Source organism: Canis lupus, chromosome 28 (assembly GCF_003254725.2).
Source record: "Canis lupus dingo isolate Sandy chromosome 28, ASM325472v2, whole genome shotgun sequence".
In the NCBI taxonomy this organism is placed as follows: Eukaryota; Metazoa; Chordata; class Mammalia; order Carnivora; family Canidae; genus Canis; species Canis lupus.
The window spans coordinates 23,876,051-23,902,835 of record NC_064270.1 but is presented as its reverse complement, the minus strand read 5'-3'; the positions used below and the strand labels follow the sequence as shown (position 1 = coordinate 23,902,835).

General features: G+C 37.8%; 1 protein-coding gene across 11 annotated transcripts in view; it reads right to left on the bottom strand.

Annotated features, from left to right (window-relative positions):
* Positions 1–26,785, bottom strand: part of VTI1A (vesicle transport through interaction with t-SNAREs 1A) — a 357,179-nt gene that overhangs the window by 139,641 nt on the left and 190,753 nt on the right. For 7 of the 11 annotated variants that reach the window (XR_007406907.1, XR_007406908.1, XM_025467212.3 and 4 more), the window contains 2 exons: positions 13,274–13,344; positions 12,555–12,616 (listed from right to left, as the gene is read on the bottom strand). Coding sequence is in view for 9 of the 11 variants with exons in the window: in XM_025467212.3 (XP_025322997.1) it covers positions 12,555–12,616; positions 13,274–13,344 (133 nt within the window). In the remaining 2 variants the exon portion in view is untranslated. Of the gene's footprint in view, positions 1–10,906; positions 11,487–12,543; positions 12,617–13,273; positions 13,345–26,785 lie in introns of those variants that run through there. The other 4 variants (XM_025467216.3, XM_035708144.2, XM_035708146.2 and 1 more) reach the window with 2 other exon arrangements.

Here is a 26,785-nt window from a genome sequence, read left to right as displayed (position 1 = left end):
CTTTCCTTTATTGACTGGGCAAGTTTTCTACTAACTAAATTTCTATAAGCCCATTTGATGAGAAAAGTTTAATTGGAATATATGAAAAAATTCAGTGTTTTAAAGTGATACACTTTATTTTTAATCAAATAATATGCCACAATAAAAAGTCACTGTACTCTGCCAATATTCTTTGCATCTATTCGTATAATAGCCAACACACAGTATAATTTCAAAGGTCTTAAAATTTTATAAATATGTGATTTTAGTCAAGTGCATGAAAATTTTCAATATCTTTCTAAAACTGGGGTGCAACATGTGAAGAAATTTTTCAAAATTGTTTAGAAATCGGATTATTTAGGTGATTTCAAGTTTGTGTTATTTGTCTGAAGAAAATCTTAAACTTCATTACACTTAAAAAAAAATTCTCAATGAGTCTTTGGATCATACTTATTTTCTGAGCAGGCGCAGTTACAAGATGTTGGTTAACTTCCCACGTGCCCTCAACATGGCAGAGGCCAAACAGATCTAACAACAACCTCCAACATTCTAATTCTGTTGCTGGGAGTTACAACCTTAATGCTGCCATAGAAAGGGAAAGAGCAAACCCCACATGTGGGTTGAGAATTGGGCAGTAACTTTCAGGCTCGGACACCTGCCACCTCTTCTATAGAGTCTGTAATCACAGGCCCCAGGGATTTCTCCTTCCTGTCCTGGCATACTGCATTTATCTTTCACTTATATACAGCACAAGTTATTATGTATTGTTGTTTCTTAAAGATATTGAACTACCTGGGAGTAGAGTTCTAAGCTTGTCGAATCTCCAATGCTAACATATTCCTTTGACACAGGAAACATTAAATATTTGCTTTTGAAGATGCTGCTGTTGCTGTTACCGCTAAAATGCTGCTAAGAACATGGCTTCTGTCACTAAAACCAGGACAGTGGGCCAAGTTCTGCCCCATTTGGGTGGAATGACCTTGGGCAAGACTCAACTATGGCAGGTCTTATAACGGCCACAGTTGACTTATAAGAAAGACAACAGTGGCAATACCAATCCACAGAGTTCTTTTCAAGATGATTTTAAATGAAATAATGTATGTGAATAGGCCTTAAAAATCATAAGGCCCTATATAAATTTTAATGTGCTGTGATCATCTTTCAGGACATATTTTTGATACATGATCTGATTTCCTGGGGGAGCTATCCTGCCAAGTCTCTTGTTGAATTTTGTGGAAACTTCAGAATAAGTATTTCTTATAGGTCAATGCATTTCTAATACTTGAAAATAGCCAAGTAATTAAATGGTATTTAGTGAGAGAATTGTACATAGTTCTATAACCATGTCTCATTTCTCAATTCTTTGGAGTTAGTTGTGGATTCTTGAAAATTTTGTGGAAAATCCCCAGAAGGATACATATGCACACATATGCAAACATTTTCAGAAAATTCTGGTGGTTCAGAGACTCTGGGAAGCTCATCCCAGGAGACAGGCCACTGCCCTGTGGCTTGAGACAGAGAGTGTGGTTTCATGAGAATACCTATGGACCTGATTCAAACACCTTTAACTGATTTGGGAATTAAAAAAGCTGATAGTTTTTTCTTCCTCATCGTAAAATCATTAAGGTATCAGAAGCAGAAAGCAGAGTCTCTTTTTTCCTAAGTAAACGATAATTTTATAGCAGACTAGAGTGCTGTTCTTTCATAAATTCCAAGCCTCTTCAATTCTCTCTGTAAATTTTTGGTAAAATTTAACAGTCTGTCATTTTCTCCATTGATATCTGCACTTTAGTTCCAAAGTTCTTTACATAACTTTGCAAAGAAGTCACTAGCTTTTCAAATAGGGCATTGAGGTTAAAAAAAAAAAAAAGATGATGTCTCCTCTCCTTTCAGCTTCTATCTTGTCCCAAAACATAAGGGACAATTTAAAATAAAAACTGAAAACAACTTCAATTAATACCAGCAAGGTGGCCAACTTCTGCAGCTTAAGAAATATTTTAATTACACTTTTGGATATTGACTATATTTCTTCACAGTGTTTTTTGTTTTGTTTTTTTTCCCCTTGAAAGCAAAGAATTCTTTCTTAATACCTAGATGACAAACTCTCAAGATGTACACAGTTGTTTCTTATTATGGCTTCCCTGGAAAACATTTCTGGGAAAGCACAATTCCCAGCCACTTACTTTGTTTACAACAGACAAAACTGCTTGTGTGGTATAAATAGGAGTCTGTCCTTAAATGCTGCTGAAAAATAAAATGCAGCCATGAAAAGGAGCCATTTCCTGCCTCAAAGGTGGCTTAAAAAAATTCTTCGCTACTTTAGGAACAGCACCAAAGCATAAATAATAATTATCAATCACCACACAATAAAAGACTAATTTTACCAAAAAAAAAAAAAAAAAGTGGGGTGGGAGAGGGAGAGAGAGAGAGAGAGAGAGAGAGAAAGAAAGAAAGAAACAACAAGCTACATATTCCAGAGATGCCCTCAGAATTGTCAGCACTGGAAGCTTTTCTTATCCCGCAAGATTATGAAACCCCTTCTTGTCCTCCTGCATTTGTGATGTATATCTATAACTCGTTCTTGTTTGTGCAGATAAGCCTTGCCTTGTCTCCCTAACTGCACTTTCAAAAGAAGATTCACAGTTGTTTGACTTTTGATCTGGGTAGCAGCTAGCTCGACCACCTGCACTGTACATGAGCTGTTACTGAGCCCGCTTTGTCCCATCTTCCAACACAGCAAGCCTTTTAAAATTGATGTGTGAATACACTAATTTACAATGTGAGCGTTCAAACAAAAAAATATGGTGGTGGTTGTGGTGGTGGTGGTGGCGGCGGTGGCGGCAGTGGCAGCAGCAGAAGGGGGAGGTTTGTGAAGAGAGAAGCCCTGACACTTGCTTTATAAAGTTCAGATATTGTTCACTGCCTCTAGCATTTAATGAAACAGATGGCCAGAGGCCTCCCTCAACTTACAATGGAGCAGACAGTGGTGTAAGGGTGCAGGGGCCTGGCATCGTAAAATGTTGTTTGGTGATGGTATATGTTAATAAATAGCCATTTACAAGGGGGGCCGAGGGCTCCATTACTTGTTTATAAGGAAGGCCTAGGGGCTCCTTGCTTCGAGTTAACAGCTCAAGGCTGCGTTCAAAGAAGGCATTGATGGTGAAGGTGAAGTGCAACCTTTACATTCTACATCATGCTAAAGAATGGCATGTATCCCAGGGACGAAAGGAAAAATCATAAAAGAAAAGTAGTTCAGGAATTAGGTCAAATTGTGGCTCACAACTGAGGAAAATATAAGATGCTTTTCTATTGTGATGAAATAATGGGCAGAAATATTCTGTTACTGTGACGTTACTTATTTTCTCTTTCAATGAGCATGTTTACATTTTTGTGAAAGTGCAACAGATAAAAACCTGCAGGGTTTCAACTAAATTATACCCACGTGAACCTACATAGCAACTGTGAAGCTATTCTGGACCATTCTCCCAAGGATTATTCCACTGATCAGGCCTCTGCCAGGGTAAAGTGACCTGGGGCTAAACTTGACAAGGTTCCTGACTGAGACTAACTTACAGTCCAGAGCTGAGGACACTGAGCAGAACCAGATATACAGAAACTTCTCATTCCCTTCAAGGTGAGGATGTGCCCGGGAACTGTCACCACCTCCCCAAAACCATTCCTTCCAGGGCTGGTCTCTGTGGCAAGAAAGGCTATACTTGGCCTCAGTGGAAGGTTACTTTTACCATACAAAACACCTGACAGTGTTTCCTGCTTTGCTTTCAGCTAGGACATTCCCCGCCTGTCTGGATATCTGCAAAGAAGTGTGTTCAAAGTCTATGCTTTGGCGGTACTAAAGGGATTCCTTGGTTCTGTTTCATTTCTCTCTCACTTGGATTTCCGCCCCTATTTGTTGCAGCTGGTTGCACAATGTGGTGGGGAGCTCCATAAAATCCTTTGAGGGATGAGGTAGGGGATGAAAAAGGTCTAGAAGAAAATTAAGATGTGTAAGATGTAGAACTACAATAGACACAATGCAAAGCAGATGTTAAGGCCTCGTAGGAAGTACAAACTACTGTGAAGAATCAGGGCCAGGACAGATCATTTCTGGATGAGAGACTGATAAAGGCTTGACAGACAGAGTGGTATTCCAGGTGAGATACAGAGTACAGATCAAAGTTTATCTAGAACATTCTGAAGATACTATCTGTTGTTTTTGCCTGCCCACTATCTATTCCCCTTTCCTGCAAAAGCTCCTGGATTTTTCTGAGGAAACTATGCTTTGTCCATTCTCAGACTGAGTGTCCATCCTCTGCAGGAGATCCCAGGTCTAAAATGACCAATTGTAGATGAATGGGATTTTTACCAACCAGAGCCATATCAGAACCAGCAGCAAGACTCCATGCTATAACTTCTATTGTAGCTACTGGAGGGGGGAAATGGCTGTGTTCAGCGGGTGTCATTGAGGGGGCCAGCAAAAATGGTGTCCATGAATAGAAACCCATACACAAGACAGCCGGGATGGGAGATGGAGAACGAGAGACCCAGTCCTGATTCTGCTCTTGGAACCTTAGATTCCACTGTGTTTGAAGTTGCTTCTGCCCTGGAACCATTTGGTTACATGTGGCAATACATTTCCTTTTTGTGGCTTATGGCTACTTGTTTCAGGTTTCTGTCACTTTCATCCAGAAGATTCCTGACTATAATAGGGAGGAGAAGGAGTATATTCAGGAGGAAGTAACAGAAGAAGCAAAATATAGGATTAGTGAAGGGTTAGGGCTAACTTTGGAGATGAGAGGTAATGACCTTTAGTAGGGGCATGGGTCTATCCAATGGTAGTAGGAGCAAAGGAAGCTAGAATGTTCATTGAAAGACCTTAGGGATTAGACTAAGGAGGAAATGTGTCAGCAGGTAGTGGGAAACCACAGGGGCGTTTAAAGCAGGGAGGAAACAGCACTAGTTTGGCACTCTGGGAGATAAACTGGCCAATAGTATTAGGAACATAAGAGAGGAAGAGGCAATAGAGACCACCCAAGAGGCTCCCTCTCTAAACAGTCTAAAGAGAGGGATGGAGAGGGATGGACTATCATTTGGGAAGGAGTGAGCTTGCAGGGTCTTCCTGCTCTGGACAGTCCTGTGAGTACTAGGGGGAAGTCCAAGCAGCACTGCTGAGTGAAAGTTACAACATGGGGAGGGAGGCATATTTTTATTTTTATTATTACTGATTTTTAATTTTATAAAAATTACTGGGGGAAATATAGCAGTGGAAGAAAGATAATTTAAATGTATCCATTTGAGGGACACGTGGGTGCCTCAGTGGTTGAGCCTCTACCTTTGGCTCAGGGCATGATCCTGGGGTTCCCGGACTGAGTCCCATATCGGGCTCCCTGGGAGGAGCCTGCTTCTCCCTTTGCCTGGGTCTCTGCCTCTCTGTATCTCTCATGAATAAATAAATAAAATCTTTACCAAAAAAAAAAAAAAAAAAAACCATATCCATTTGAAATTCATCAACCTAAAATAACTATTAATTAACCATTTGATTTTAGTCTTTGCCTCCCAGGCTATTTTTTAAAGCAATGATGATAATAATCAATATTTCAGCATTTATTGAAACCTTACTATGCAACAGACTCTGTTGTATTTTACATGTATTGACTCATGTAACCCTCATAATAATTTATGAGATACAGACTCTTGTCTTCCTTATTTTATAGATGGGGAAACTGAGGTATAATAAGTGGGTTTCCTGCCAAAAGTTAATAGCTAGAAACTGGCAGAGCCAGTGTGGCTGCAAAGGCTATCTCTCCTCTATGGAGGCATATGCCTCTTGATGCGTATGCAGGAATTTCATTTTGAATAATTAAACAAAATGGGGGATTGCTTTATCCAGTGAAGATAAGGCCCCAGTGAAATAAGGTTAGACATAAAATTTCCTCACGATACTTGCAGAATGCTGGAGGTAAGGGAGATTAAAGATTCATCTTTGCACAGTGTCATTGGTTCTGGCTAATGCCCCACAGTCTATGGTCAAAAATAAATCTTAAGGGACTCCTTAAAAATACCCCTCCCCCCCGGGACACCATTGGTACACTACAGTTTTTGTGTCTAAAAGACCAGACCAAGTGCCTTCAGCCCCATCTTAACCAGTGGGATCTGGTCAGGCTGGCTCACTGCTTTCTAGAACAACTAATTGCTCATCCAGAAAGGTTGTCTATCTGTGAGGCATAGTAGGAAAAAACAGATGCTAGAGGCACACCACTTATGTATAGCTGAATGACACCTAATAATAGTTGCTTATTTCTTAAAATGGGAGTAATAATCTCTGTCTCCTAGGGTTGTCATGAAGATGAAATAAGATAATGTATAGTAAGTGCTTAGAACAATGCCTGCTACCTAGGATCTATCGGTCAGAGTATACGTAGTAGTGTTTTTGTTACTAAAAGACACAGTAGAGTGTAGAATAATAGATCTTAAAATTCTGACTTTCCCAGAGCAGTATAATGTGGGGGGAGGGGACAAGGTAGGACCACTGATGCAGGACTGCCAATGTGTCTTACCAACTGTCTGTTTTTTCATTTGCTCTAACAATCAACTTCTAAAGGAAGTGGTTCACTACCACACTTATTTCACAGAAGAAATGGAATTATAATACAGATAGCATGTGACGTTAACAATTTGAGTAATGAAAACTCATCAGTTTGTACTCTTCCCATCCCAGCACTAGTTAGTGAAAACTGGCTCTGGAACCTTTTGGCACAGTGCATTCAAAAGAGCGAGCCAAGTGCACATCCTATTTCTGTGCCTTTCTTATGTATAGGACTATGGACAGTTTACTAAGCATAGGTATTCTCATCTGGAAAATGGGAATGTGATACTTTCTCCACAAGCTTCTTAAAGACTGAATTAGATAATGTGGGCAAAGTATAGTTAAGGTCAAACACACTTAGGGCAGCTGGCAGAGCTGTCACTGACAGATAACCCCAGATACTGTGTTTAAATGTCTGACACAGGACCAAAATTCTATGTTTTGAGCAATGAGACTGTTGTCAAAGAGAAACACATATAAAGAAATCCAATGCTGTGCTTTGGTTTGGTAAAAGCACCATCCAGGTCAGCCTTGAAGAGGTCATAGGACAAAGTCAATGAGTTAAGTGAATAGTAATAAATTTACTCACATAAAAAGAAATAAGATTTTTTTTCTTAAATTCTCATTGTGGCATTATTCTAATCTCAGATCCTCAATCTGTTAAGTCTAAAGAATCTGCAGCAAATTCAATCATTTTATTCTTGAACGAATATGCACTTGATAAAAAAGCTGAAGAATATCTTGGAGGTTAGGATTGCACTATATTAATTTCAGGTCAGGGCCTATGTTCAACGCTTGTAAAAACAGGCCAAGAAAGGGGGAACAACAGGGATAAACAGAGAAAAGCAAAAAAGGAAGAAAAGTGAAAATGTAAATGTTAAAGATACTGCAAGGTAAGACATACTTTTCAGTGCATAAAAATTGAGTATATTTTCAAGGACATCTTTCTTACAAGCCCTGAAAACTCTCCACTGTCGAATTTTTAGACATTGTAAAAAGAATAATTAAAATACAATAAAGTGTTTCTTTTCTTTCTTTCTTTTTTTTTTTTTAAGATTTTATTTATTCATGAGAGACACACAGAGAGACAGGCAGAGACACAGAGGAGAAGCAGGCCCATGCATGGAGCCTGATGTGGGACTTGATCCCGGGACTCCAGGATCACGCCCTGGGTGGAAGGCAGGTGCCAAACCGCTGAGCCACCCAGGGATCCCCCAATAAAGTATTTCTTGAGCAAAAGGATGGGGTGGGGGGAGCAAGAATTTTCAAAGATTAAAAAAAATCTAGTTGTAGCATATTTCTTTAAGATACATTTGTTTACTAAAAATATTTGTTTCCAAGGCTTATAATGGTCTTGCATTGGTATTTCTGGTATACCTTACTTTTGCAAATCATTTTGACAGTATATTTAAATTTTCTAGATGTTTCACCTGTCATTCTACCAAAGCAACAAAACCATGTTTAAAATGTAAAATGTGATAGCAATGATAGGTGGCAATTATTCCCCAGACTGACTCAGAGATAGCTGTAACAAAAATACAAGTATAAAATAAGAACGTATGAATAGTGCTAGCAAGGGCAGCTGCCTTTAATACTATCTGGTTTGTTTATCTTATAGATCAGTTACCAAAGGCCTCTCACCAGCTCCTTGCTTAAACAAGTTACTACATGCATGCTGGAAGGATAAACAAGAATTCACTTTTTGAAGGAAATATTCTGATTTTTTTTAATTAAAAATTTAAAAAAAAATGATTTAAAACAGTGGGGGCACATACAGGTCGTGTGTGGGAGAGAGGAAATTGTTTGATATTAAGGTAATCATATGGGAAGAGATGTTAAAATACGTTTTGAAAAAGCTGTTTTAAAAGAAATGCTGTTTCTTTTCGTAAGCCTTTTGCCAGCACCTAATATGCAGTCAATGAGCCAGCATAACGCATCCTCCAAATTTATGTCGGAGGAGATCTCAAATCATAACTTTGTTATATTCCTAGGAAATCCTTCAGATACTTTTAGAAATAAATATACCATTACTGATAAATTATTCATTCAGAGGTAAAAAAAAAAAAAAAAAAAAAAGAATCATGAGGTCTTTTGTTTTCTGACTGAAAATCTTGCAAAGTTCTATTTTCATTTTCACTGGCCGCCCGCTCTGTCTACTCTAAGAAGACTTCCCAGTCAGCTGTACAGGAAATAACATGCATATAACACACGCAAATATACAAAGAGCAACATGTGAGCCGCTCAGTGCTGTTTGTGATGCTTTAAGACAAGCAGTTGTAATAATCACATTTTGTGAGAGTCAATGAAAAATTCATTTCTTTGGCCCCAGTCACCACATGAATGGCCATTTGTTTCATGACCATTTTCATTATTATCTGAATAGCACTTTATTCCAAACTCTGTCCACAGAGTCAGGAAATGAGTAGTTTGTCCCTAGCTAGTTCTCCATCTTCTGTCAAGACAGAAGAAAAATTACTTTCCAGGGAATTAGCAATATCTGTGTTTTGATGTCAAGTTTCCCCATTATAATTTCGAATGGGCCAATTTTCTCCTTTGCTTTCTTCCTCTTGGCAATATAGTATGGTTCCATAAAGAATTATTTATTTATTTATTTATTTTGGTTGCATCTACGGCTATCTCACTAAACTGGACATGTCCCCAGTTCTTTTTTGCATGTTTAGTTCCTTTCAGAGCTTATTTATGAATCTATAAATAATCTCCTGCATCTCTAAACCTTTGAAACACATTGGTTTTATAGCTATTTAAATGATATTTCCTATTGGTTGTTTTCCTCACACCCTTTTTAATGACTAGTAAGCATTCACTGGAGTTGGAGAATCTTCGAGAACTTCCTTGAGAATTAGGTAATTTTAGGAATCCCCCAGGACTTTCTTCTTTCTATTTTTTTTAGAGAGAGCACATGAGTAGGGGTAGGGGGAGAGAGCAAGGGAGAATCTTAAGCAGGTTCCACACCTCGGGTGGAGCCTGATGCAGGGCTTGACCTCACGACCCTGAGACCATGACCTGAGCCAAAATCAAGAGTTGGACACTTAACGGACTGAGCCACCCAGGTGCCCCTACTTAGCTCATTTTTATTTCCCTATCTGCTTTTGGTCTTACAGATAATCAGGTCGGTTCATACATAGACTTTGGTACTGATAGGGCACAAGTTTCACCTGTCTTCACAACAGACTAATCAAAACAAATAAAATGACCCAAATGAGGGGACCATGGCATGCTATTTCTTTTTTTTTTTTAAGATTTTATTTATTTATTCATGAGAGACAGAGAGAGAGAGAGAGAGAAAGGCAGAGACACAGGCAGAGGGAGGAGCAGGCTCCATGCAAGGAGCCTGACATGGAACTCGATCCTGGGTCGTTCAATATACAAAATTAAAAACACTTTGAATTTAAAAAATGAAAAATAATCAGCAACCTTTCTTTTAAATAAATTCATTCCACGGTTTAGTATATTGTAGAATATTCTCAGTCATACAGAATCTATCATGAAACTCAATAAGCTTATGTCGCGTGGAGGTAAACATCTACGCTGCACAAAGAGGATATTAATTTCTTTTAATTCATTTGTGAAGGTGACAGATGGGTGCGTGGTTCAATACTATACCTTAACTTAAATCAGACACAATTATTGACACATGATGTAGGTAGGCAGTTTTGGAAAGAGAATGTGAACTCTCTTCCTGAAAGAAAAATCTCACCAGTGCTGGAAGGGAATGCCATGTGAACAGGAGGGATATAACAGACGAAGCAAAATCAGAGCATTAAATTAAAGACTTTGGTACGTAAAAGCTGGCTCTGTTTCTCTAGAGACTGGTTTTCCAGGGAATAATAAAAACAATGAAGTGAAGAAGTTGATAAAATATTTTTGCCTTTTCCCAAGTCCAAAATAAATTGTATGTCATGTGGGATAGTAATTAGAAACTGAACAAAACCACCACCTGCATGTGGCTCCCCAGAGACTCAGTCAGGTTACAGCACTGATTAAGAGTATCTGGATACCTTGGCTGATACTAAGATCCCAGTTGAGCCTTATAAAAAATACAATCACCAATATGCACCAGAGGGCCTAAGCCTTGGCTCACCATAGCAAGGTGATGTCCACCTGGGGATTTTTATTTCTGTTCATACCCTCATCAGATCCCAAAAGGAAATGAGTCAGTGATTGACTGAGTCTGTCTACAAAGAGGACCCCAAGTAGATTTCAGCGGAGTAACTTCCCTCTGTAGGCTTATGAAGCAGGCGCGTTAGTACGATTGCCCTACAGAAAGCCCAGTCAAAGGTTGCAGGAGTGTTTGTGCTTCACCCTCTCTAAATGACTTGCAAATTTATTCAAACACAATATGAGGAGATGCTTTATTTGTTGAAATAACTGTCTGCAGTGTCCTGCACAAAAAGGTGAGGTACATCAAGCAGAAACATGGGCAGAAATACATTGGTTTAGAAACTCATAAATCCTTATTTGAATCTGCCAACCTGAAAGCCATGCAGAGCCCGAACAAACTATTTTTCCTAAATGCTACATCTGATTAAGCCATACCATTAAATGACAGCTGAACTTTAACATTAATATGATATTATTTAAATAACCGCATGATTTTTTTTTACACTAAAAATGATGAATGATTTCTGGACAGCTCAATTGACATAAAGCAGAAGGACTCTTTAATGAGATTTGACAAAATGGAGACATATGCAGAATATTCGTTACAGCTCACATCGCAGGGGCCCTCCCAGGGAAGCAATAGAGGACTTTTTTCCTTTTTTTTCCTTTTTTATTGTCTATAAGCACTGAAGCATTCCTTTCAATTGCCACTTCTGTGTGGATTTTGAGTGTTTCTAGATCATTTACATATTACTCTTAGGCAGAGAATTTGGTGTCTTATGGTTCTGAATTGGCACTGTGCCTGTAGGAAAAGCAGGGGCATGTGGAGTTAGGTCAGTGTTAGTTGGAGGTGTCGCAGGAACTCCAGGCTCGCTACTGATCAGCCTGATAGAGACCAAGTAACTATCCACTGCTTGTGCCATCCATCGCTAATGCAGCAAAAACACTCCTAATAAATTATTATATACAGATACCTGAGTAGAGATGATTTTCCTTACTCTAAAACAGTTGTCTCTACAGTATTAGTGCTAAAAGATTTCTTCTGTAAAATCCCAATTAAGTTATTCTAGAGGCGATTCTTGACATTCCTCATTCACATTTCCAGCTACAGTCCCAAACTGAAGGTTATGCTAGATGATAATCTTATTTGGTAGATACTGAATGTAAGAAAGTACCATGCTAGATATCCTAAGTAAAAAATGGCTCTGATTTTCAGAACAATGAAAACATTTCTTACTTCCCCCTTGAAAAATACAGAATATAGTGTATTACCCAGGCATTCATTTATTTTCACTTACTTTCCCAAATATCTTCCATCAGTCAAAGGTTAATTAACGCACATAAAACACTGACATTTGTTTGCTCGCACATGTGAATTCAGATTCTTTAGATAATATTTAAATTTTAAAAATCATCTTTAAATATATGTAAAATTGAAATATTTCCCCAAACAGCATCTCTTAAAGAAATAAAATGAAAACAAGGCAACAGAGAGAGAACACAGCTAATACCCGCAGGCCCGCATTCCTTCTATAAGAAGGAGGCTATCGAAATAGAAAATAAAATCGGTCTGTTCCTGCCATGGGGACTTCCTCGGGCTATGAAAAAAGACTTCATGTCTAACCCTAATTTTTTCCATAGCTTGAGGTAACCCCCCTAGCTCAAACCTTCTCTCTAATCTAAGCTACTCAGCATGTGTCTCTGTCCAAACAAGAGTTAATATCAGTGCTCTGTTATTTCAAAAGGGTCTTGACCCAGGGTACTAAGAGCAGAGGCTTGCATGCCTGGAATATGGCCAGTTGCAACTAGATGAAAACCGTCGTTTCAAAAAAGGGAGAGAGAGGAAGATAGGTCCCTACCTTACTCTTACCTTCGCAACATCCCTGTCAGAACCCTGGAGCTTTTCCCCAAGTTAGCATCTGTTTCCCGAAGCTAGGAGGAGAAAAGGAATGTTAAAACAAAACTTCGTGCAGTTGGATCATTTTGCAAATGCACTGGCAAGCAGTAATTGTTTTTCATGGATGGAAATCCAATTAATAATAGATACTTAAATACATTAAAATACATCATGACACCTACACAATCTCTGAAAATTCTTAGATTTAAGAAATTACATGTAATAGATGATCCCAGGAGCATTAAACTGGATACTTGAACCGGCGATAAAAGCATGTCTCTTAGGCGGACAATGCTGAATATACATCTCGTAATTAAAATCCAATTTTGAATGCGTGAAGTCCTAGATATATGAACGGAAATGAAGTAAACTGAGGGAGGATGAGACATCACTATCTTTACAGCTTTCATTCTGTAAGACTTGACATACTCCAAAGTCTGACCTTCTCAGTTATAGAGCTAAATAAAATATCTACCTGGGGGCATTTAAGGATGGGGAAAGAGTCAGCTTCTTTCTCCATTCCACTCTTTTTCTTCTCCCCTTACTCGACATCCCTCAACTACCCTTGCCATTTTTATACACACTTACATCTATGTCATCACTACTGTCTATGGATGTGTTGGAGGCCTTTTGTTTTATGTCTTATCATTTACCGAATTTATGAAAAGAATTTTGTATCCCTTCTTACTTACTCGTTCACGTGCACGCTGTATCTTTTCTCTGTCATGACTGAGGTTTTCCAACATCTCCTGGCCAATTTGCTCTATTGAAAAGGAAATTTGAGTGAGGAAGGGTGGCTTTTGGTGTAAGTGGAAACAAACTCTAGGAGTACCACGATGGCAGTGGCACAGAGTTCATGTTTAATAAGTGTACATTACATATCGGACACATAGTTCTTATACATAAAAAATATTTTTAAAGTATTTAATAAATTTACCTATATATCTTAGATATGATTACATGGGATTTACAATTCAACCTATAGAACATAACCAACAAGGCAGTGATGATTGAGAGGTGATACGACTTGCCGAAGGCCACCTCAGCATATTTGTTATCTGCCAAGATGCAAGATGAAAAGCCCAGGTCCAATGGTCTTCCAATAATTTTATCATTACATAGGAATCTAGTCTCGGTTTTGCAGGTTACAACTAATGTTAATGATTCTACTCTACCTCCCCCACTTTATTATTGCACTGCTTTGCGTATGTAGGCAAACCTCCAGTTAGAACAATTTTGATTTTAATGTATTCGTCCCATACACAGTCCTCAGAATCTCAACTACTGCAGCTTATTGCTAGTGGAACTCTCTCTAGGCTTTTGCTCTCTTGGAGCAAGGGTTCCGTTAGTGTGTTCTTAGCTGCTGTGGATACTTGAGTCAGGATGAGGTGCACTTCACACATGGCTGAGGAAAGCTCAAGCTGCAAACAGAACTTCCATTTATACAGGAATAGGCAGGTTAGAACATTCATTAAAAAGCACGCTGCTGAGTTCCGATGAGGTTTTCCTCTGCCGTGATCATCCCATTTGGTTGGCACTGGTCGGCTCTCCTTCTTTTACAAGACTCTAGGTATGTCCTAACCTGACAAATATTCAGCTGCCTTGAATTAAATTTTTTTTTTAGACTCATTCTCCATCACCTGGGAGGTACCTTATTCTATAATAGAAGAATGACAAATCTGACACACTTGTAATACTGGCAACCTATCTGACTACCACGTATCTACATTTCTTTTTTTTTTTTTTTCTTTTTGTATTGTCTCTTTACCTACAACCTATACAACAACTATCTCTGGCTTATAAATTTATTGCAACACTAAACAAGCATCTATTACTATAGCAAATAATTTAATGAAATCATTAGGAAGTCACCATGGTAGTTATTTGGCTCATGGATGTATACCAACAAACTTTTCAGAGGGACATCCTAAAAACTGTGGAGCAGTGGTTAGGCCATATTGAGAGTTTAGATTGGGAACTCACACTGTGTGAGCCTAATCCTCAGTGCTGACGCTTACTGGCTGTGTGACGTTGCATATGTTACCTAGCTTCATTTTGCCTTAGTTCTTTACTTCTAAAATGGAAAGAAGATTATTCTATGTCAAGGGGCTGTGGTAAAGGTTAAATAATTCAGTTAGAATACTTAACACAGTGACTCGCCTATAGCAATAATAAGCATTTGTTGAATGATGATGAATGATATTAAGAACCAATGGACTGTTCCCCCCATCCTAGGGGATTGGGCCCCCTCCCATCCTAGGTCTGCCACAACCCACTGGAACTGGGTATCACAAGATAAAAGATCTGTCCTACCTTTCTTACAAAATTGTTGCTATAGTCAAATGAAATTAACCTAAGTAAAAATGTTTTGAAAGCTATAGGATACCATACAAATGCATGTAATTGCATAATACATGGGAATCAATGCACTTAGTAAAAAATCATATGTTGGGGACATGGCCAGTAAGGAAGATCAAGCCCCTGCATTCATGAACTTTTGTGCTAATAGTGAAGATTTGGCAGCCAAAGGGGCAAATGCTTTGTTTTTCATGGCATATCAGAAAAAGGACTGTATATTCCGTTCATGATAAAAGAAATTCTAGTAATAAAAAATGCTCAAATGCAATAGCATAAATGTATTTTTGATACCTATATAAACTCCAAAAATTCTTTCCAGTGGAGTACCTCCCTAGTATAGTATCATCTCTCAGACAGATGTTAGCTTTCTATTAATTCTATTAAATATATTCTAAAGATAATTTGGATAAGATATGTGGCTCCCAGTAGAGGCACCAAAAAAGTGGAAGATGATACCAATAATGAAGAAGGAAAAAACAACTAGAGTAGAATATTTCTTTTTTGCATACGGACTACAATATTCAATTTTATCACACTGTTAAGTATCACACTGACTTCCTTTAAGCAATATAATTAAGCAATCTTAATTCATTTTAGCTCAAAATCTCTAATATTTAGAGACACCATTAATACTCTAATTACTTCAGCAAAATACCACTTCTATATTATTTTCTCCTATCAAGATTAAAAGCATTAAAATAAATAATTTTAAACAAATAGGAAATAGATTATCATTTTGCCTGTCACCAGCATCGTGTTTCCAGTAAATGTGGAAGGAAGCAAGGAGAGATTGAAATAAAGTACATGAAAGGAGTAGATAAAGTGCATGAAAGGTTTGTGATCTGCTCTTGCTCTCAAATCATATCCAGTGTGGCACGGGAGAAGTCAACATTGGAATGCAGGTAACAGATCCACAATTCTAACAGGTTTGCTAGGGGAAAAACTATTCTGAATGGATCCATAGTCTGCTACTGAAGGAATCAATAGAACAAGCAGTAAAGAGCTCAGGTCTTTCCAGGAGTTGTTAAATCACTCCCTCAATCTCCTTGTCTCTTGGGAAATATCTCAGCATCTGAAGTCCTAACGCATCTGGCAAGAGAAGAGATATTGCCAAGAGTGCATGGTCTTTATATGCAGATATCATCCATTTGTTGGAAACAGAATTCTTTTTTTCATTTCTTACTTGCTACCTTCAGTTTTAATGCCCCAATAAAGCAAACTCCAGGCCAAGCATATAAGAAATGCTCACACTCTTAGAATGAAAGGAAAAATTCATGCAAACAAAGTTCTGTATGTTTTTTTCATTATGTGTTCCCCTACTCCAATCAAAACAAAACAAGACAAAATTGAAAAGGATTATTTTTTTAAAACAGACTATCCTTAAAATAGTATTAGATATTTAGGGATAATTTTATTTAAAAAATTAGTAATACTTTTAGGTTTACTTTTTTTGAATAATTTAACTGAAGATGTAAGCACACACCAAACTCCAATAAAGAAAAAACACAATCTTGTAGGTCTAAACTAGTGTATGTGATACTCCCAGTCCAGAGTTTTTAGCTCTTTAAATACTCACAGTGCCTTTAGAATGGGAAACAGCCATGCTATCTCCACTGAAATAACTTGAGAAATCATAAATTTTATAAATACTGCACTTGTTGACTGTGAGGATCTTCTTGAGAGCAAGAAACAATGAAAAGCATAAAAGAAAATCAAAACTGATGCTGTATGCTGGAATTCTACATGTCAGTGTGAGCGTGACAAATGAATTCCTGGAAAGGAAAGTTCCTTCCTGCTCTTCTTCTATCCTTCCCACGGGGGTCCTGGGAATTATCCTGGGAGTACAGCATTCAAACTCACTGAGTTTTTGTTTTCACGTTATCCAGAATGAATCATATCCTTGGTCTAAGGCCCTTTATTAAAGGGTTACAAACTGCAAAATGCATTTCGGCTAACATTTCCTCTCCTTTTCAATATATTTGGGGTGGGGTTGGGAGATATATACCAGGCATTCTACACTTTCTTGCGAAGAAGCAGGAAACTACAAATCCAGCAAGATACTTCCTGAAGGACTGGCCTGGCATCACAAAAGATAAGACTTAGTTTAAGGAGCCTGTACCATGGAAAGCATCATTGCTCTTCATTCAAAATAATAATGTCACTTGAACCATCATAAAGCCAACATGGATGAACTTTAACAAATAATTATTGGGCTTGTATTTTGGAGATGAGTAGATTAAAATATTTTTCATAGGAAGGCAGAACTGACTGAGGCTCACATCATGTTATAATATAAACATGACTGAAAGGGAAGGAGCCTCAAATATGGTTAATCAGAAAACATTCCATTGATAAATTCAAAATATCAAAAAAATTGTAGCCATTATGCTATAAATAGTACACTCACCAGAAAAAAAAATATTTTTCATCACACTTAAATTTAACTCTCTTATTAAGGATGTGGTTCCCAGCGAATTATTTTAAAAAGTGAAGACATCCAGTCGAGCCTTCTTTAATGAACTAAGTTTATTTTTTCTGGCACTCAAAACTTTATTAGCAATTTTAGTAACAGGTAAAGGGTATTCATAATTATCCAGCTATTGTGCATATAGTGACTTCACTGAAGTGCAAGACTGCATGGAAATACTGTAAAAGAGCTATTTTTTGAAGCATGTGCTTTCATATGCATGCTGCAGAACACTAATGTGACAATTGAAAAATACAAGGTAATATTTCCTATTAACTTGAAGTACTGAATTTTGGACTTGACTTCAGAACTTCTGGCCACCAAATCTAATAAAAGTATTGCTTTCGGAAAGCAAAGAGAGTCACACATAGCCTTCCCAGGAGGGAGTAGCTCATGGAGTGGTTGGTTAAGCCATTCTTTGGCATCTAGCACACCTTCTCAGACGGTGATTCTGGTATCATGCCTGAGAGGGGGTAGGTTATCCACAGTATTTTTTTAAAAATATTTTATTTATTTATTCTTGAGAGACAGAGAGGGCAGAGGGAGAAGCAGGCTCCATGCACGGAGCCCGACATGGGACTCAATCCTGCGTCTCCAGGATCATGCCCTGGGCCGAAGTCAGCGCCAAACCACTGAGCCACTCGGGCTGCCCGGTTATCCACAGTATTGATGTTACTCAGATATGAGGAGTCTTTTGAATTCCTGACGCCTAGAAAAGTAACAATGGAAAAGATAGTTCTTTCACCAACTTTCATTATTTGACAATTCAAGACACGTGAGGAACTTCTGCTTTCAATTAGGATGTAGAAAGATGTAAATGACTCTCCTAGAAACAAGAAAAACTTGTGTGGGAGAAGTGTGATGTGTGCAAGGAAGCTCTGATAGATTTTAGAGAGAAACTAGTACCTCATGTGTGAGCAAGGAGCTATGGCAATGTTCATACCTAGGGTGAATGCCTCAGTTAAGCACAGGACTGCCATTCAGAGACTTCTCAAGGATGAAGAGAATACCTTATAAAAATGTAGGTGTACAGGACAGAATGAAATCTGGATGAGCTATAAAGATAAAAATAAATTGCTTGGTCTGGTAATTCTCCTTCAATCTCCAAATTTGCCAAGGAAGAGGCAGTAGAGAAGGGGCTGGTGAGTAAAAAGAAAAATCACACATTCTTACATATTCTTGTGGTGCTTATATTTTGAGACACTGGGAAAGTTAAGCCCAAATATGAACCCAAATCATGGAAAACTACAGACCAATTCACTCCAGATAAAGTATTGATAATATTAAAAAAAAAAAAAAAAAAAAAAAGCAGCCAAGACACAGGTTGAGGATGCACTCATCTCAGATAAATCCAATCTAATTAGAGATTCAGCTTAACGCCAAGTCACTTAATTTTGGAACGAATCTGATCACACCCTTAATCAAATATAAGATAAAGTGCTCTCAGAGAAAAATAAATTTAGACACTACTGTTCTTTTTCACTGTGTCTAGAATACTACACACATTCCATGGCATGCAAAAAAATAGAGGGGGAAGGAGAATAAAAAAGTGAAAACATAGCCTATGTAAGTAGACTAACAGATGGCTTATTTATTAGAGTTAGCAGATAAAGATTTGAAAACAAGTATCATACTGGTGTTAAAAAATTTCTTGGGGGCAGCCTGGGTGGCTCAGCGGTTTAACGCTGCCTTCAGCTCAGGGCGTGATCTTGGAGACCCCACATCGAGTCCCACCTCAGGCTCCCTGCATGGAGCCTGCTGCTCCCTCTGCTTGTCTCTGCCTCTCTCTCTCTCTCTCTCTCTCTCTCTCATGAATAAATAAATAAAATCTTAAAAAAATAGTTTCTTGGAAAAGATAAGCATAATAGGCGGAGAGAGGGGTTTTTTAGGAAAGAAGTGGAAACTCTAAAAAGGAACCAGGGCAGCCCTGGTGGCGCAGCGGTTTAGCGCCGCCTGCAGCCCAGGGTGTGATCCTGGACACCAGGGATCGAGTCCCACACTGGGCTCCCTACATGGAGTCTGCTTCTCCCTCTGCCTGTGTCTCTGCCTCTCTTTCTCTCTCTGTGTCTCCCATGAATAAATTAATAAAATCTTAAAAAAAAAAAATAAAAAGGAACCAAATGAAATTTGAGAATGAAAAAATACAGCTTCTGAAACCAGTTTTCTGGATGGACCCAAGAGAGTATCATTTAGTACACAAGAAAGAGTCCTTGAACTTGAAGATGGGTTAATAGAAATTATCTAAAGGAGGAAATGAAGTCTGAAAAAAAAAAGAAAAGGACAGAGCATTAACAATAACAAAAGATAATAACAAGTGGTCTTAAACACATATAATTAGATTCCCAGAAAATGAGATTCCCAGAGACAAACAACAGGATAGAAGAAATAAGTCAAAACTTTTCAAACTTTGTTTTAAAAAAGTCAATCCATAGATCAAAGTAGTTCAAGCAAGATAAATCTTGCTGAACAATCTCTGAGCAAGATAAATACAAAGACAACCACACCTTGTCACATCATCATCAAATTTCTAGAAACTAAAGATAAATAAAAAATCTTATAAGCAGCCAGAGGGTAGAAAACAACATGTATAATGATAAGTATGAGGGTTGAATCTTCATCAGAAAACAATGCAAGAAGATACTGAAGCAACATCCCAAAGTGTGTGTGTGGGGGGCAGGGGGGTAGGGCAAAGTCATCTTACTCTTCTGTAATCAGTGAGAATGTCCTTTAAAAGTAAGGTTAAGGGGTGCCTGAGTGGTGCAGTCAGTTAAGTGTCTGCCTTTGGCTCAGGTCATGATCCCGGGGTCAATTGAGTCCCACACTGGGTTCCCTACTCAGTGGGGATCCTGCTTCTCCTTCTCCCTTTGTCCCCACCGCTCATGCTCTCTCTCTCTCACTCTCTATCTCAAATAAATAAAATCTTTGAAAAAAAAAAAGGTTAAATAAAGATAATTATAGATAATTTAAAACTGGGAGAATCATCCAGAAGAACTGAACTACAAGAAGTGTTAAAGGAAATTCTTCAGGCTGAAGGGAAATGATAGTGGATGGAAATCTGGATCTACAGAATTCAGATCCAAATAAAGTAAAAATAACAACATATATAGAATTAAATATATGAAAACCAGAGCACAAAGGATGAAGAGTAGGAAAACAGGAGTATACTGTTGACTGGTTTTGAAGTTATATGTGAAGCACACTGATAAATTAGCAATGAAAACTGTAATTCCTGAGCTTCTCTGTTCAAAATGGTACCCACTAGCCACATGTAACTATTTATATTTTAAAATTAAATTTAAAATTCAGTTCCTCTCTAGCACTAGTCACATTTCCAGTGCTTAGTAATCACACGTGGCTAATAGTTATTATGCTAGAGAAGACAAATATCTCTAGAAGAGTGTTCCAGATCCCCCTGTATTTAGGACTCCCTTAAAAGAAAATAAAAGAAGTGGCCATTTGAGCTTTAATTTAGGTTAAGCACTTCCCTTCTCTGGGCCTCAGTTTCCTTAAAGGCAAAATGACCATCTTGGGCTTGGTATTCTTCAGTGCCCCTTGTGGCTATGAAATATCAGAACTCAATGACCCTGTAGAATCTTAATGCCCCTTTTTCTCTATAGAACATGTAAACAAACTGAAGCACAAGGCCCAAATCAGGCCCACAGATGTATTTCCATCCCCAGGGCACACCTCCCACTCTGGCAATGTTGAAAGAAAGAAAGAAAAGAAAGAAAGGAAAGAAAGGAAAGAAAGGAAAGAAAGGAAAGAAAGGAAAGAAAGAAAGAAAGAAAGAAAGAAAGAAAGAAAGAAAGAAACATGAAACAATTCAAACTTGAATGCTTTTAAGCAAGTCATACACTCTCCAGCTTGCCCAAGTCTGTTAACAGTGGACTGCTTCATACAGTAGCCTGCTGGGCCTCTGAGGACATTCGAATTTACTATGTGGTATAAAATATTTACAAACACTTGGATGATAACATTATTACAGAAAACTATACATTCATATAAACTGAAGGTAAACTTATGCATTCTTCATAGACATACAGCAAAAGATGTACATGGCCTAGCTTTCTTTTTCTTTTCCTTTCTTAGCAATTATGATTTAAGATTATCTCCTTAGCAGGTGAGTATATTTTCTACTTTGCTTTAAGATGATCCAATCTATCATTAAGCAATTAAAAAATCATCAGCACTACTTTCATTGAAGTCATAGTAGCGGAACCTCCCCTTAGTTACCTGGTTTGCTGCAGATAATTAACAAACACTATTCCCAGAGCTCTTAGACATCAGTCAATGAAGCTGTGCCACCAATAATGATGCTCTGGAATGAGCAGGTACTGGGTAAACTGAACTTGTTAAACAAAAGGAGCCATGTTAATTACAGCTTCATTCAAAAACGAGAATGAATCTGTTCTATTCCATGAAACAAGACCAGAGCAGAGGAAGGACATACCCTTTTCACAATTCAATAAAGAATGTAAAAGCCAGGAGATGAAGCAGCAGAAAACCTGAATGGGCAAAATTGTCAAAACACATTCCAAAGGCTCACTTGTGGAATTTGCCAAACATGTATTTACTTAGCAGACAAGAGAGACCTGTTCAGCATCAGCCAGATCTCTAGGTTGAATGAATAACTCAAAGAAAACCCCAAAAGTGCTGTAAACTATGACAAGTGACTAGAAAGTAATTAGAAAGCCTTTTTAGAAATCATTATGGGCAGAGTTAATCACAATCTATACCCTTTGTGAACTACACATGCTTCTATCACTGAATGTATAACATTCTAATTATCCGCTTATTCAGAAGTCACTACTGGGTACACTGCAGAGCTTGTGTGGCCAGCAAATATATTTTGCTTTTAGGGAACACTGTTTAAGCACTTCTGAACTGGTTGGCGACAAAACATTTTTTTAAACAGGAGATTTCATATAAAAAGCTGGCCTTCTAGTTTCTTTTGAAATTTGGAATACATGGCAACATTGAGTCCCCACTCCCAAATGGTCAACTGGCTGGGACTGAGATACGGCTACCCCATGTGGAAGAGCCGGGTACCATGGAGCTTGCCACCTTCCCATCTGACTTGTTTCACTCATTTTTATGTTCCAACTTTGCTGCTATGGAATCTGAGTTTGTGACTCCTTGCTTATATATTCTTTCTTCCCCATTAGATTATAACCTTCTCTAAAGATGAGGCCATTTCTTATTCCTCTTAGTCTCTCCAGCATTTTCAGAGGCAATGCCTGACATATATGCAAGTGCGCAGAAAATTTTTGTTTGTGGGAGCCACTGAGCTTGAAAATACAGCTGCCTTCTATAAGTTTATAGTAATAGATATACAGATTTTTAGAAGTATGAGCCTTAACAGTAACGGCACAGATGAACAAACGAGGGTACAGGGATTTGGGGGTGGAGATCATCCAGGTCATATCGCTAATTATCAACAAAGCTGAAATTGTGACCCAAGCCTCCTGAGTCTTATGTCACTGATCTTTGCAGCACTAAATAGATAGATAGATAAATAAATAAATAAATAATAAATAAATAAATAAAATAAAATTTAAAATGTCCAGTCTAAAATGCATTACAACGTGGGGGATAAGGAATTGTAATACTTTGGTATACTTTTAAAATGTCAGTGTCTCTGGCTGATGTATGGAATTTTTTTCTTTTTTAAAGATTTTATTTATTTATTCATGAGAGACACACACAGAGAGAGAGAGGCAGAGACACAGGCAGAGGGAGAAGTAGCCTGACGTGGGACTCGATCCCAGGTCTCCAGGGTCATGCCCTTGGCTGAAGGCAGCGCTAATCTGCTGAGCCACCTGGGCTGCCCTGATCCTGGGATTTAAAAAAGAAAAGTAAAAAATTAAAATGTCAGTGCCCAAGAAAGGCCTTTCCAATAGCTTGGGCAAGAGTGGGACAGGAGATAGTCTCTACATTTCTTGAACATCATTCCCACATAAGAACCATAGCACTCAACAGGGAAATGTGCTGTGATTTCATGGTCTTGACTGAAATAACTTTCTATTCTTTGCAAATTATACAAACAGCAAAAATGTATTATAATTATCCAAACCTTTTGGCTTCAGTATATTCTTGTTTTTTTTAAAAAATAAAGGGCCAATTCTCATACAGAATTGTAAAAAATTAAATCAAATTTAAACCAGTGGGTCCATCCCACTGACCCCTTTCTCTTCTCTCTATTCACATTGGCAAGTGAATTGGTTACTCTTAACAAATGAACCTCGGAGGTGGAAAATTTAATATATTTAAATTGCTCATTCTTGCTGTGAAAAGCAGGTAATCGGGAGATGACATTCCAATCCCCCCTGCCCCCCCACCCACACCAACACAAGTACACATTTATGGAATAAAACATATTTACTTGGCTTCAGACCTATGTTCAGAAAGAGAACACTTCACTCACTGTTCTGGAATGGACTCAGGAGCAGATAAAATCACAGAAGCTCAATCGTCATATGTGAATGAAAGATACTAGAATTTTTGGCTCTGCCATTCCTTTTCTTGATATATTTTTTTTTCCTGGTCTTAATTTTATCCTTAGTTTGAATTGAAGCTAAAAGGGAAAGATGGCCTGAATGACGGAATCACTTCTCTCCTGATTCGGGTATGTGGCAGCAGATTCATGTTAATATATAAATATACACATAATAGACAAGCATAGTTTTGATGTTCAGATTAAACACTAACAATTACTTAAGTCACACCAATTTGAAATATGAACTGGCTTCTCTCACTTAGCTTAATGATTCCAAGTTTCATTCATGTTGTGGCAGGAATCATTTATTTTCATGGTTAACTATTACTCCATTGTACAGATAAACCACATTTTTTTAACCCAATCATCCACTGACGGATATTTGGGATATTTCTACCTTTTGGCTATTGTGAATAGCACTGCTATGAACACTCATGTACAGCATTTCTATGACTATCTGTTCTGGGTGTATGCCTAGGAGAGGAATCGCTGGACCATATGGTAATTCTGTTTAACCTTTTGAGGAACCCAAAACTGTTTTCCACAGTGGCTATACCATTTCATCCTCAAACTAGCAATGCACGAGGGCTCCAAATTCTCCTTAGCCACACTTACTATATTTGATTTTTAAAACTTATAGCCTTCACATGTCATTGTAGTTTTGATTTGTACTTTCCTAATGACTAATGATGTTGAGTGTCTTTTCATGTGCTTGTTGGCCATTTGTGGATCTTTTTTAGAGAAATGTCTACTCAAATCCTCTGTCCATTTTTAAGCTGACTTGTCTTTTGGTTGTGGAAGTTATAAGAGCATTTTATATATTCTGGATACTAGACCCTTATCAGATATGAGATGTGTAAATATATTCATTCTCTCATTGTGTAGGTGTCTTTTCACTCTGATAGTCTTTTGATGTTCAAAAGTTTTAAACTTGACTGAAGTACAATTTATCTATTTTTTGTTGTTGTTGTCAACAACACAAGCACAAAAGCTTGTGGTTTTGGTGTCAGATCTAGGAATCCATTGCCAAATCCAGGCCATAAAGATTTACCCATATGTGTTCTTCTAAGCATTTCATAGTTTTGGTTCTCACACTTAGGTCTTTGATACACTTTGATTTAATTTTTTAAATTTCTGGTATGAGGTAGGAGGCTGCACAGTTATTTTTTTATTTTTTATTCACAGAAAATATTCAGAATTTACCTGGAAAAAGTTATCTTCTTATATATCTTACATCTAATTTATACCCTAACTTAAAAGCCTGGACCAATGTTTTCATTGATTTATAAATTAAAATGTTATATTTTGTACAATATTTCTTCACATCTTGACCCTTCTGAACACACTGAAAGCAGACACATAGGTTAAAGTAGGAGGCGAGAGCATGAATATATCAGATAAATGAAAAAAGAAAGTTACTAAATCTGAAGTAGCACAGGACAATAGGTACAGGCAGAGACAAGGCCTTGAACATTAATGCTGGTGAATTTTAGCATTAAGAAAAACAAAGTTTTTCTCAAAACCCCCTGATCAACATTTAAGAAATATCAGGTTGGAAATCATGTTGGAAATTTATGGGGAAAAACAAAGCAAGTGAGACCACTGGCATTAAAGGAGGCTTAGAAATTAAAGAAACGATTAAGGTTTGGAAATACAACTTCAGAGGGATAAAATCAGTTTCTTTTAATTTTCAACAAAGTGTCATTTCTGCTACCCACATATCTAGTCCTGAGAGCAAAGTCAACAAACATATGCCATATGGCTGCCACTCTTTGATACCAAACACCTGGAAGATATTAATCAATCACATTGCCCCTGAACATGCCTTATAACTACCTCTCTCTTCGCAACGCTCCAGGCAATCAACTCCAATTGATCAGAGTGGGCACAGGGGATAAGACCTACTTGCTATCCTGGATCTATAGCATTGGGGTCTTTTTTCAATTGACAACAGAGAATACCCACTTTTCAGCTTTCAGCTAGTGCTCTCATTCTTAAATTTTCTGCCATTTATTTCTTTCAAAAGCCTGAGGATGATGACTATAATTTAAAGGGGATGGTCAATGGCAATCTGGTAGTGTGCGTCTCTGTTTCTGGACTAGACACGTTTATGGAACTTTTAATAAACAGAATTGTGTTTAGACCTCACTCTAGGCTGACTAAATTAGAATCCTTGGAAATGGGGTTCAAAATATATTATTAAAAATTTCTAGAAGTCACGTTTAACTCTTTGTTAAGGACAGGCAGCTCTTATTCTTCAACATTCTCTAGTGCTACATATCTGGCTCCAATATAGAATTTACCCCTTCAACTTTGGGTCTTTGATACTCATGAGATTTACTTAAGAAATTATGAAACAAGGGATATTTCTACGTTATTTTAGTTAAGCTGATTTCAAGAATAGGATTCATTGCATTTCTTGGTTTGTTTTAAAGACCACCCCCATTTCCTCTCCTTTCTGATTAAATTTTTTTTAACGGTACAGGAAATAATTCACTTTGTACTATGGAAAATATAAGCTATGTAATCCAACATACTTTCTTCTTTGGCCTGAATCCTAGGAAGCTCTGCGTGAGTTTAACCCTTAATTGTTAGAGCATTGCTCTAGGATTTCTTCACAGAATGAACTCCTCCTCTTGTTCTCCACCCCTACCCAAATCTTCCCTTTAATTCTTGGCTTCTATCTTCTCCCTTGGGTTAATTTTTTCTGCTCTTGGTATACTTGCCTGATCTTTTATGGTAAGACTCTTTTTGTGTCTGTGTGAAAGAAGGTGGGTCAGAGATCAATCATAAACACATCTAAGCCATATTGTTAACACACAAATTCCTGGACCCCACACCCATAGTTTCTAATTCAGTAGGTCTGGAGTGGGGCCCAAGAAG